The 13725-nt window shown below is 38.9% G+C and overlaps 1 protein-coding gene across 1 annotated transcript; it reads right to left on the bottom strand.

Annotated features, from left to right (window-relative positions):
* Window positions 1-224: 224 nt before the first annotated feature.
* FUNDC1 (FUN14 domain containing 1) lies at window positions 225-13048 on the bottom strand. The gene is made up of 5 exons (XM_062624849.1): window positions 12850-13048; window positions 10553-10709; window positions 8569-8644; window positions 2420-2548; window positions 225-870 (listed from the first exon to the last, which is right to left on the bottom strand). The coding sequence occupies exons 1-5, from the start codon at window positions 12878-12880 to the stop codon at window positions 793-795; spliced, it is 471 nt and encodes a 156-aa protein (XP_062480833.1). The 5' UTR covers window positions 12881-13048; the 3' UTR covers window positions 225-792.
* Between the last annotated feature and the right edge of the window lie 677 nt (window positions 13049-13725).

The following is a 13725-nucleotide window of genomic DNA, read 5'->3' on the forward strand; positions in this document are numbered from 1 at the left end:
CCGACTGAGGTCTGAAACAGTCTCTGTTGTTTACTGACTGCAACAGTTATCTGTGTACTACAGTTTCATCAATGAATCAGTGTGTGTCTATGCATCTAGGAAAAATAACATATACACATTTGCTTAGCACACAAATATCAGTTATATTTGCAAATATGCTTACCAGATGCCTGCAGTGTATAAACACGAGACTTTCTTATTTCCTATGTACACAAAGGCCAGAGTCAAAGTTAATTTTCACCTTTAATAAGCTCATGATCCTCTGTTATTTAATACTCTGTAAAAAGGTATTACAGATTGATAGATTATTGCAGTGATTTCTAAAGAACAAGGACAGCCATGAGGCTGAAACTACAATATCATATATATTATGTAGTCATTGATATTATCTTCTACAGCATGAAGAAAAATACTTTAAAAATAAACAATTATTAACCAAAACATAGAAATGGAGCTTTCTTTCTTACAGTATGGCTGCATATCTATATTTCAAGAATAACATTTTAAAAAATGCTAGATCTTGAAAGGTCATAGACAAAAAGAGTCATGATGAAGATGAACCAGTTTTGCCCAGAAATGGTTTAATGAGCACACTGCAGAGTTTTTCAGCAAATCCTAGTTTTGCCAAGCTTCAAGAGGCAAAAGCCTGAAATGTAAAAGCTTCCACGTTGTCTAGACAGTCCACTCATCTTGCTCTGGAAGGCCCAGTGAACCCCTCTGCTTTAAGAGAGCATGTCACCACAACTGGTCTTCACTGACATGGATGCCACCCGGAAGAGACTATTCAGGTCCTTACGACGCCAGGCCCAACAAAAAGCCTCCAACAAACCCACTGGACACCACAATGTTCTGTTTGATAAATTCTGTTGACTGAAAAGAAAGATAATATTTGTAAAGAACCAAGTTAATTAAAATACTGAAATTGGGGAGGGACTGGGGGGAAAGGCTTAGGGTTAGGGAAACAGTATGTTTAAAAACACACAAAGCTTGGTGGCGACTGTTGGCAGCAATGGAATGATCAATCATGCAATCATCCATCTTTAACAATACATATAATATATAGCTAGCGTTTTGAAAGTCAAAATACAGAGGAATTGTCATAGCAATTTCATGCCAATACCACCCTTGTTTTGATTAAAACAAGAGAGATGCTTTGCAAACTCCCTTGGCAAAAAAGCATGAGCACCACCATGACTGCCATTTTAATCGTGACTTCATTTTAATCTAGTCTTTTTTGGAAGACTAGATTATTGGAAAAGAAACACACCTCACTCCATTATAAGCCAGCTTCCTAACAACATAATCCTATGAAGCACACTTATGTATGACAACATTTGTGTAAAATATGTCATGAAATAACAGCACAGAATATAACACATTACATCAAACGTGGTATTTCATATATCCTCCACTGCAAACACTTTGGATTGGCTAATAATATGCAACTAGAAGAAAGTAATACAATGTGAGGTCAGGGAAAAATAAAATATTTCCATCCTGTCCCACCCATTTCTGCAGGGTGATGGAGAAGGACCAGTTAAGCTATTTAGGGTATAGAAGCAGCAAAAAACCCCACCTTTCTTGAACTTCTACTACACATTCACATTAAAATTCACAGTAAGTTTTACCAACCTGCATGTAACTCCATACAGTTTAAACCTGAGATGTTGGAACTCCTAATTACAGTGTGCTAGCATGGCTCCTGTTACATTGTCTGTAGCATATTCTAAGTCAGGATTTACAGTTACTGAGAAAGAAACTTGGAATACTTGTACAAAATGTGAAAATAAGATAAAACAGGCTAAGCACACTTTTTAAAAAAGACAGAAAAAGATAAAATGATTAAAGTCTTCAAATGACAGAATGAAATAGCCCCAGTGACACTGATCAGTATCAGAAGCTATCTTTTCAACATGGTATGTAACTGACAGATTCTGAAGACAGATATTCTTTGAACTGTACAAAAATGAGATTAAAAACCACAACTCTACTTACAAAGTAGTTAGAGCTTTACTCCAGAAAGAACAGTCAGTCTTTTCCAATCAAGTAATTCTGTTATCAGCAGTCTAAGATGATGTGTTTTTTGTCTTTGTAGCTGCCATGTTTTAGCCACAACACCCTCAACTTTTTACCATGTCATGATTTTACTGGCTTTCTTACTAGCCCAGACTCCAGAGGGACTAAATAGCAAAGCCAACGGCAGTCCCTAAGCTGCATCATCTGTAGAAACACTTTGAGGGCTTTGTGTCATTTTTAAGTAAGAACAAAACAGAAAACTAAGTTAACTTTTAATAAAGTATAAAGCCAGACCATCTCTGTTGCCTTCCAGTTTTGCACCTGCAATTTCAATTAATCACCACCTCTAGCAGAAGGTAAGAAAAACTGGCTGGTAGAAAACAGGTTTTCACCTCAGACTCACCTCTTCAATTAGAGTATTGATTTCAGGTGCTGCCTTATTTGCACGCTTTTTTAACTGCTTTTTTGCTTTGTTTACATCTTTTTCAACTCTCTTCCAGTCAACTTGTACGTATCCACTATGACTAGCAATCTAGAAAAATAAAGGGTATTTAGTACAATTCTAGTTAGCATTTAATGAGTCAAAATACAGTATCTTAGTGTCTACAAAGGTTTTTTAAATATTGCTCCAATTACAGCAGGTACTCTGCTTCAAACAGTAATATTTTCCACAGTAACAACAGTTCAAATTAGAACAAGCAATGGCAAAGTTCACTAGACTCTCTTGTTGCCAGTTATAAAAACTTTAACTAACAATGTTTTTCCTTCAGCATTTACTGTAACTTTAATTGTAAGAAAGGTGCTTTCTCAGGACAACAATGAAAGAACTGTTTCGTTTTGGCTTCTTTCAGAACTGTGGAATTCTTACTTGTGACCAGCTATCTGGGGCTAATCAGACTCATCTAAGAAATACTGAAAACTGTACTACTTTATCCTACATCATTTAAACTGTCCAGCAAAAAAAAGTGTTTGATCCAAGAGAAATCTCACACTTTCTACAAAACAAAGCCAGCAAGTAGGAAAAAAAGCACGGCCTGTGAACAAGTTCTGTAACATCCGCAAAATGGATAACTTTTGAGGGATATTTTATGCCAATTCACACTCAAACTCCCCAAATGCTTAAACAACATCTATGACACTTTTAGTACATTAACCATCATCCCCTTTGCCTTGTTTCTCTTATGAAGATTTGATCTGGGAACAAAGATAGATGTTCTGTACTTGACTAACACTGACAGTTCCACCAATTTCCTTAACCCAAGTTACAGAAGAAATGCATGTTTAAATAAAAACATACCTTAAGAAAAGTATCAAAATTAGGCAATTATGCATGCTTTAGAGAACAGCTAAACACTCATTAATTGGAAAAAAAAAAAGAGGGGAAAAATAAATTCAAAGATTACTGCTTATTTTAACTACTAGGACAAACAGATATAGACCACTAACTACAGATAAATGACCGTTATACAAAACACTGTTTATGAAGCGCGAGATGTCTCAGGTCCTCCTTCAGGTCACGTTTGGCAAATTCACGTGAAACTTATGTCACAGAGTTCTATGCAAATGGTACAACTAGTAAATACAAGTCACACATAATGAACTTCTGTGGAACTTTAAATATTTATCTATATATTTAATAATATATAAATAACAATATTTGATAATAGAAATAATAATATATTTACTAACATATAAACATAAGATATATTTGATTATGCAATTTATTAGGTTTGGCATAAAAAGGAATGTTTCACATTGCTTACAGGCACTGAATTTTGACTTTCAAATAGTTTTTTCTACCAAATAACTGGAAGTAGACTATCTATCTTATTTTACAAACAGCCAAAATACTTAAGCAATGTATTTCACCACAAATTAGAATTTCATGATCCTGAAAAAAACTAAAATGAAACAAGTGTCACACAGATTTTGGCTGAATTCAAAACAAAGCTCCTAAAAAAAAAAAAACATCAATACAGGAATACTAGAAATATGTACATCTTTCTCTACACAAATCAAAGAACACAAAGAATCTAAAAGGGAAGACCTCATTTTGGGGGTACTTTGTAACTGTGAAACATTAAGAGTAATGAGTAACAAATGTTCAAGAGTAAAAATTTATATGGCAAGATGGGACAAAAGGCTTTTAAATTTGTCAAAGACAAAATCTTTCAATATCAAATAGCCCAACAAACCCAAAGGTATGTGTGAGCTCCCTGCGCTCAACTGCTTACACAGCACACAGAAGCCATGTATGCTTTTAAGGTATTTTCTGTTATTTAGACAGGTAGCAATTCCCATCACACTCAACCAGTTTCCAGAACTGATCTGACAAGTTTCTATGTAAATATACAAAGATAAAAGAGGGACCGAGAAATAATACAACGCTTTTTGTAAGAGTATCGTGGTTTAAGCCCAGCCAGTAACTCAGAACCACACAGCTGCTGGCTCATTCTCCCTGCTCCTGGAGAGATGGGGAGGAGAATCAAAAGAATGTAACTCCCACAGGTTGAGATAAGAACAGTTCAGTAACTGAGGTATAACACAAATCACTACTGCTACCACCAATAACAACATTGATAAGGGAAATAACAAGGGAAGAGAATACAACCACTCACCACCCGCTGACCGATAAGCAGCCCGACCCAAGCAGCGATCTAGGCCTTTCCAGGTAACAGTTTATATACTGGGCATGACGTGCTGTGGTATGGAATACCTGTTTTGCTAGTTTGGGTCAGGTGTCCTGACTCTTTTTCCTCCCAGCTACCCCTCTTCCCTGGCAGAGCATGAGACTGAGAAAGTCCTTGATTGGAGTAATCATTACTTAGCAACAACTAAAAACATTGGCGTTATCAACATTGTTCCCAGGCTGAAAGTCAAAAACACAGCACTGCACCAGCTACTAAGAAGGAGAAAAATGACTGCTACTGCTGAATCCAGGACAGAGTTAAATGGTAGAGGCTGTATCTTCTGTCATAATCTGCTGACATACTACTCCAAAGGCAGAAAACCCATGCCCCTCCATTTCATGTCAAAACCTGCCAGAAATAGAAGGCTAACTTTCCAACTACCATTTGCTCTGCCATTGCATTAAATGTTCCCTCAAAGTATGCACACATCAACTGTCAAATGGGATATTCAATGCAAAACTGAGTACAACTCTTTCTTAGGAGCTCCCTACCCTCAGAAGCACGTTGTGCTCTCCCCACTTGACTGAGATGCCACATCATCATCGTAGCATGGTATCAATGAACACCCATACAAAACATAGCTAAGGATGTCTCAAGAGTTTATTTTGTTTCTTTTTTTTTTGGGGGGGGGGGGGGGGGGAAGTGGGGGGGTGGTTTGGTTTTTTTTTCTCCCCCAAAGATTTACTTTTACTTTTCATAAATTAGAAAATAATTTACAGAAGAACTGAATTCATCAATGGCATATTAATGGCATGAGGCAAAATATTTCATGAAAGCAGAAATAACCAAGTAAAAATATTAATTTATGGGTAAGTAACAGTCAACACACAAAGAGAAAACCTGCAATTTGTATGTTGACTGCAGAACAAACAGCAATGAAACCATTATTAAAAATAAAGAAGCTTAAAACCACAGGGAGAACAGGCACTCATTAATTGTTTCTAGCTAATTCATTATAGCAGAACCATATGAGCTCATACTTCCTTACTCTTTGGGATTTCACCAAACTGTGCTCTATGAAGTAAAAGTTATATAAGGAAAATCCATCACTTGTTGTGAGAAATTAATTACAATTTCCTCAATGTAGTGCATGGCTACTGGGTCTTACACCAACACGTTTGAAGAGCTACATCTATTTCAATTAAAAAAAAAAGACAGTTAACCAATCAAATAAGATGACAAAATACCCAGCTCAAAGATGTGATAACTAATCTTAATTTTTAAGAACTATGCAAATTTGTAATGTCATTTTTTTCTGTTCCTCAGACTAGTTTTCATTTCATCTGTATTAAAACTGAAAAACTTTATACCACTTACAAAATTGGAAAAAAATCTTTTTCCCTTTTTTGTACAAACTGACACTCCAAAAATGCATTGCTTTCAGTTTCCTACTATATTTCTTGAGATGAAGTCATCACATATTGAAGAAAAAAATGTCCTTTCTTTTTTTTAATTTTGAGAACTGAAATGTTTCACTGAACAGGCTGTAGCTAAGAATCTTCCCTTCTGTAGTTCTTCTTGTTTTAGCGCCTAATTACAATGTCAGTATTGCCATCACCAGTTGAAATGGAATCTGCAACTTCAGAGAAATTTACAGATAAAAAACTTTCTAGTCATGTGCTGAAACACTCCTCTGCCCACTCAGGGAAAACGCGGAACATTTATTCATAGGGAAATTAAAATCACAATGTGTGATCTTTAAATGAAAAAATTAGAGACTACAGAAATGTAATTACACTACAGAATTTATGACTCAGCTTTAGAATGCAAAACGTTTTGAATCAAAAAGAAAGACCAAGGCATTTACTTCATTCCTTTCCAACAGAATCTGATCTTACTTAATTAAGATATAGACAACTCAATCAAAATATGCAGCTCATTTTTCCTCTTGGATAATATTCCTTTTCAGATACACTGTAAATGAGATCGACCAAGAAATCAGGCACTCAAACACATGGCATATCTATTTTGTGTACAAGAAAGCTCCCCAAACTTTACAGCTCAACAAGTGAAAATATTGCACAAATAATGTGTTTTAAGCAATTTTCTTTTTTTATAGGCCTCAGTTTTAGCCTTCTAGTTTCCTGTAGTCAGAAGTACTAAAGAATGCTCCTGCAGATAACATGCTGCCTGCTATCCCTGGATGCCAGGCCTCTGTTCCCTAAGCTCTTCAGTTGTATTTACATAAGAATTGTCATGAAAATAATTAAGACCAGTGGCTTACAAAATGGTAACAGTGATTCAGATCTTCAAGTCAGCTAGATGAAAAGGATGACGAGTACTTCAAGATCCACTGCATATATATATATATATATGTGTGTGTGTGTGTATTATATTAACTATATATATAAAGATTTACTTCTTCCCTCATGACCCAGAAATACACATCATAAGCTAAAAAAGTCCAGAGTTCTCCATAACAATGATTCATTTGCTGGCATAGCATATTTTGCCAAAAATTTTTATCTGGGTAAGTCTAAACCATTTCAGATTCAACACTCTTGTAAAATTCATCCATATGTTTAGGTACAAGCCAAATAACCAGTGATTTCCAGGAGATTCAAAAAGGTCATCAGCGCACAATGGTGAAGTAGAATTAATGCTAATACTACAAAACTTCATATCAAGACTATTTTTCCTTGACTTTTTACGTTGTTGTTGATGCTTGCTTTTGTGCAATTCAAAATAAAATACACTTTATAGTTATTTAAAGCAACTTAAACCAAATGGTTCCAAGAGCATACATTCTCACATAGAACGTTCCAGTTCAGTTATATGTTTAGCATGTGGTTTTAAAAAAACAAACCAGTAGAAAACACCATCATGAAGGAAGTAAGAGTTCTTCAAACACCTGTGACACCTAAGTGCATTGTACAGCAGCAATCAGAGGTAATCCCCAAGACTTCCTGATCAATGGTTGACTGCAAGAGCCATTACAATCAAAGGAGCAACTAAAAGTGGGATATGCCTTTCAGAAATCCTCCAGGGTGATGTTGGAAAGAATTAATATGTATCTTTTAACATCCTGTCTCAAAAAAACTGTGTTATTGAACCTAAGCAGGCACCAGTTTATTTCCTCTAGAATGATCTGAGTAAAAATGACAGGCTTACAGGTATTAAGGTATTAAAAACACCAGTAAAAGCCATTAAGAATTACTTGACCTCTTACAGAAGGATATATGAAATTCTCCTTCACTTAAAGTTTTGTCATCTAATTTGCAGCCTTTTTGGAAATACGTCCTGCCCTAACCACAGCATCTGATGAAAAATGCAAATGGTCATGCCAGATAACATCATTAAAGAGTTTTGGACTTGAAACGTAATTGAACAGAGGAATGCAATGAAGCTATCAGAAATCAGCAAACCTTCAGAGGCTCAACACATATAACTAGTAAATACAGCATGGGGAGAAAAGAGAAAAACAGTGCTTCAAAACAGGACCCGAGCAAGCCTTCCAAGCAACTGCAAAAAAAATCTACTCCTTCTAAAGCACCAATAAAATTCTCATATCTATTTAAAATAAACACAGCTTAAATTACTTATCTCCCATAGGTTTACAGGCAGTCTCTCTAATCTGGCAATACTGAATCACACACAGCATCTCAGTTTCTGCACAGATGTTTCTTTTGGCTTACTGCAAACTATTTTACAGAATAGTGTAGGTTCTGATTTACCACTGATTTTTCACAAATGTCTTGTTTGTAAACAATATTCCAGCTGAAATAGAAGTTTTTGACTGATAAGACTAAAAAGATAAAGGAGATAAGATGCCTACCTAATTAGATTTTGCCCAACAGTTGTGTTTTTCCTATTGTTTAGTAAATAATATTTGCCAACTTACAAAGTATGAAAAGCTACATACTTGAAGCAGAAGAAAGCCACCACCTACTGCAGTTGCTGCAAGCTTTCCAACTTTCTGGAACAAAAATCCCGCACACCTTAGGAGAACAAAACAGAAAACAAACAAAACAACGAGTCCAATAAAGTTGTCTGCTGAACAATGCCATACTCCAGTATTACCAACGACTATTACTATTTTGATATTTAACAAAGCAAATATATCATTTCACATCTCTGAATTTTAAAATCAGAACATTTAATAAAAATAATTTTTAATTAATAACGTCTAACGCAAGACAATGTCAGTAATGGTTGCTACTTCAGGGCTGTCTTATGGCCCCTTTAAAGTTAGCTTGAGATCTCCGGACGTTGACTTTACACAGAAGCTATATGCTCCTACTAAACATAGTGTGTTATTAAAGCACAGCGTAATAATATAAAAGTGTCACTGTAACTGTTTCCAAATGAAAGGTAAATATTTTATACTGTCATTTATATTAACTACACAATCCATAACTTAACTATCTTAGGTAAAAAGAAGTTACAACCCTTCCACAAGAGTTAAAATCAGCGGGGACTCTCTACTGGGACATGGCCTTAGTCTATTTTTAATGAATCAAGGCAAGAAGAAAATTAATTATCTTGGTCGCAGTCTCCGAACACTTCCACATCAAATAGAAAACAGCACAGACATCAATACCATGGAATAGTTTGGGCAGGAAAGGACCTCTGGAGGTCATCTAATCCAGCTGCCTTCCCAAAACTGGGCCAGCTGCAAAGTCCAACCTCCAAACTAAATCAGATTGATCAGGATTCCTGATTGAACTTGGGAAAGTGATGGACGTTTTCAAGGATGATGGTTCCATGACTTCTATAGACAACTCTGCTAGCATCTGACCCATGCCCCACACCAGCCCACACAAAGGGGGGAATATTCCCCCCCCTACATATGCATAGTGAATTCATATTTATATACATGAATACATACAGAGGTATATGTATCTACAGATGCTGAAATACAGAGTTTCCAGATTCTTCAATAAGCCAGTTTTTATGGATTTTCTAGAAGCTTCAGAGTTTATGTATACACATCTAACTTAAAAAATAATTTTAATGCAACAGAAGCAAATTTAAAAAAAAAAAAGAAAAAAAATCAGCCTGAAAGCTAAGCCTACGTGCCTCAAAGCTGCATTGAGCCTGGCCATGAAAATTTAATTTTTAGTTTCATCTTCCAAATCTTGCATAATTCTGTTCTAAAAGTCACCATGCTCCCATAATGCTGCTTTTCACCAAACTTATTTTTTAAGAGTGCTAGAATAGACCAGTACCATTCAAATACCTTTGACAAATAACAAATACCTTGACATAGCTACTAAGGCTGTGACCACATTTCCCAGTTTAAGTTCTCATCTTTACTGTCTGGCTTTCACCATGAGTTATTTAGCATAACTCTACTGTGGTATCTCTCTTCAGTTAAATGAGAGCAGCAGACTGCTAATTTGTTCAAAATGGCTCCAGCTGAATTTAGAGAGGAAAAAAAAACTCTATGAAATGGGGCCTTTAAACAAACTATATTCACCCACACTTTTTTCCCTCTTCCTTAGTTTTCTACCTATAAAATACATCTTAGCCATAATATCATAACTAGGTTTCCAAATCTATGCTAGTAAGGAAATAAGCTTTTCCATACAAATAAAAGCTAAATGCAGTAATTTTCCATTTATTTCTTGTACTTTCAGAGCTCTGACATTTCCCCAAATCCCTTTCGCAGTAACTGGTAGGTGTTCCCTTAGATAACTGGCATTTTACCAATACTACAAAAACATTTTAGAATGATGAGTCAGAGTAACCAGTTAAGAAATTGTTCACACATGAATAATCTTGATCAATAATAAAGGAAATCCCATTAGAGATGATAAATACACATATGCTTCAAATAGCTTTGGAAATGATCTTCTAACACAGTAAAAGGTCTGGGACAGTTATGAAAAGTGATGCTGTCTTACCAGCCAGTCACACCGCCCATGACAATCTGGGTAGCTACAGAGTATTTTTCTACAATCGGTCCTGAATTCCGGCCAAACACACGATTCCACCAATGGTGACGCCGCGCATACTCTGTTAAATCCAACACTTCATAAGAATCGTCATCACTGTCATGTTCTAAAGAAAAAAAGGAAAGTTATTTTTCTCCGTTACAGAGTAAATTAACAAACTATGTAAAGCCCCCAAACATCAACAGAACTGGTTTTGGTATTAAGTGGTCAAAGGTGAAAAATTGAACAGGAATCTCCTCCCTGTTCAAGTACAGGAGCTAAAAGGTATCAATGAAACTACCAGGTAGCCTGTTCAAGGTCAAGAAAAGGAAGTCTTCCTCTCCTCTCCTTTAACCCCAACCCTCCAGAAGCCCTGGTTAACCTGTGGAACAGCTTACTGCAGGATGCTGTAGATACAAAAAGCTGATATGGACTCCAAATAACAACAGAAAATATTAAAAGAGGGGAAAAAAAAAACAAAACAAAGGAAAGGTACAGCAAGGGCTGTCAGACACAAAAGGCAACTGCCATAGTTAATGAAGTCCTAGGCTGAAAATCACTGAAAACATTCTGAGAAAGTATCAGTACATGCTTACCCTACATTTCTTAGCTCATCCGTGGTTTAATGTGTGGTGTTCCTGACTATGACAGAGGGGTTGGAACTAGATGATCTTAAGGTCCTTTCCAGCCCTAACTATTCTAAGATTCTATCCTGCAGCTGATGGCCTTCAGGCACAGAATGCAGGGCTTTCATCTGACCTACTACAACTGCTTTGATGATCTTTAGCAATATGAAACATGCCTAACTTAAGAGAAAGTACACACATCTCTTCTGGCTAGACCTAAAGCTTGAGACACTGAAAACTTCTGGCCTAGTGTTTTCTTCAGAGGGCCAAAACTTAGCATACACTAATAAGCCAAAAACGGTCTGTTCTGTTCCTTTTCCATAATAAGTGAAATAGATGAAGCTGGGACTTCTACTGAGTTCCATATATGCAGCACAATTCTGTCAACACTTTCAAAACAGGCATCCTAAAACTTCAAATTAGAAATTCAAAACACCATGTGTACTCAAACATCAAATGGAAGAGATGGTTTTAAATTTCTCAATGAAAAACGTATTAAATCACAGTTCTATGGATATGTATGCTTGAATTAAAATCTATGTTGGTTAAACATATATAAGGTGGAATACAAGTTCGGCAATGATGCTGGGACACTCCAGAGAGGAAGAGAAATTAAATTACTACCTACAATTATAAGGTAAGAATGTAGGCATAAACATTTTATTAATTATTTCAGCACCTAAGCATCCTTGAGTACTAGAACATAAAAAGCAAGTCCCAGAATGCTAAAAAGCTGTTCCCGAGTGTTCTTTCATTCCAACTTAGAGGTAATGGCAGCAAACACTTTAACTTCTTTAAATGGAGAACATAAAAACACTGTCATAGACTATTAGCTAATGGTGCCCGTAAATTAATATTATTCAACTCAAAACTCAAGTATAACATGTTGTGTGGAAAAGATTTATATTATATATTAAGAAGAAATTCTTCACTATGAGGGTGGTGAGACACTGGAACAGACTGCCCAGAGAAGCTGTGGCTGCCCCATTCCTGGCAGTGTTCAAGGCCAGGGTGGATGGGGCTTTGAGCAACCTGGTCCAGTGGAAAGCGTCCCTGCCCATGGCTGGGCGGCTTGGAACTGGATGATCCAAACCATTCTGTGACTCACATAACTCTCAACTGATGGAAAAGATCCCGTTCCTTAGAGGCCAATATTACGCACACTCTCCAAGCACACGAAGCTGTGCCTGCGCAGAGCGGCGTTACACGGCAAGGCCATACCAAATACCCCTAAAGAGCTGCACGTTATAAGTCGAGGAGCTGACAGAGGCCACGGACACCACTCCGAGGCTCCCCAGCGGACCCCGTAGGTTCCGCAGCCTCCGGGATCCCCTGCGGGGTTCCCGTGAAGTCCGGGAGGGGTCTGAGGAGGCCAGCGGGGTGACACGGAAACGGGGCCACCAGCACCGATACAACACCCACTCGATCCCGGCCGGGGACGACCCAAAGGCGGCCTCCCCCACCGGCCGCAGGAGGGACGTAAGGGGGAGGAGCAGAGCCCGGGCCATCCTTCCCCCGCCCCCGAGGGCCGGCACCGGCAGGGGACCGGGCTGCCCTCTCCTCCTATCCCCCTTTCCCGTAAGGGGACGGGACGAGACGCGTCCCTGCGGACGCGCCCGAGCCCTTGGGGAGCTCACTGACCTGCGGCGGAGCGAGGCCTCCGCGCCGCCATGTTGGCCGGTGTTGACAGGGGAGCCGGGCCTGGAGCCGCCTCGCTCCGCCCCCAGAAGGCACTCTGCGCTACCGGCCGATGCGCGGCTCTATGCTCTCCCCGCGCCGCGGAGGCCCCGCCCTCTCTGCGGCGCGGGGACGCAGGGCGCAGGCGCTCTCCGCTCCTCTCCTCCATCATCCTCGCCCAGCGGGAGCGCGGGGAGCGCTCTGGGACTCCCCCACGAGGCGGCGGGTGACGTCACAGGCAGCGCGGGTCCCCCGGTGCCGCGTTTGGCGGGGGCATCTTGCCGCCCTCCCCTCACGGGCTCGGTGAGTCTGCGGTCAGCGCCTCAGCGCCCGGCCGTCGTTCTCTTGGCTCTGAGGGGTTGGAGGCTTGAGGCATGCCTTGCTTGCCCAGTCACTGTGGCAGTGGTGGCCCTGGGGCTTAGCAGCCTCGGGCTTCTTGCATGTGCAGTATAAGACTTCTTCACCCTGGTGATGTGTATAAAGTCCTCAAACAGGCTCAGAACAACTCATGCTGTGGATGAGAAGGGGTGTCATGGCTGGACAACGAACTGCGTGCCACTGTAGTGTACCACACATGGTGAGGACATTGAAAAACAGGCATCGCAGTGCCGTGGGTATTCCATGTCCCATAAAAACTAATAACCAGATGAAAAAGTGTGAGGCCCCTCAAAGAACCAGGTTAATGTAAATGTAAACTGTGAAACATTTAGAAAGATGAAATTTGGAATTGCCCAACCCCAGTTTACTCCTTCCCTCAACGCCACAGTTGGGCTTTGGTAGGCTAAGAGCCACACAGCTGTGTTTTACAGCTTTCATTTTGTTTTTATTGTGTGCAGCTCC

The sequence above is a fragment of the Pezoporus occidentalis genome, unplaced genomic scaffold, assembly GCF_034315485.1.
Source record: "Pezoporus occidentalis ecotype Australia unplaced genomic scaffold, CSIRO_AGI_Poc_V1 ctg272, whole genome shotgun sequence".
NCBI lineage: Eukaryota > Metazoa > Chordata > Aves > Psittaciformes > Psittacidae > Pezoporus > Pezoporus occidentalis.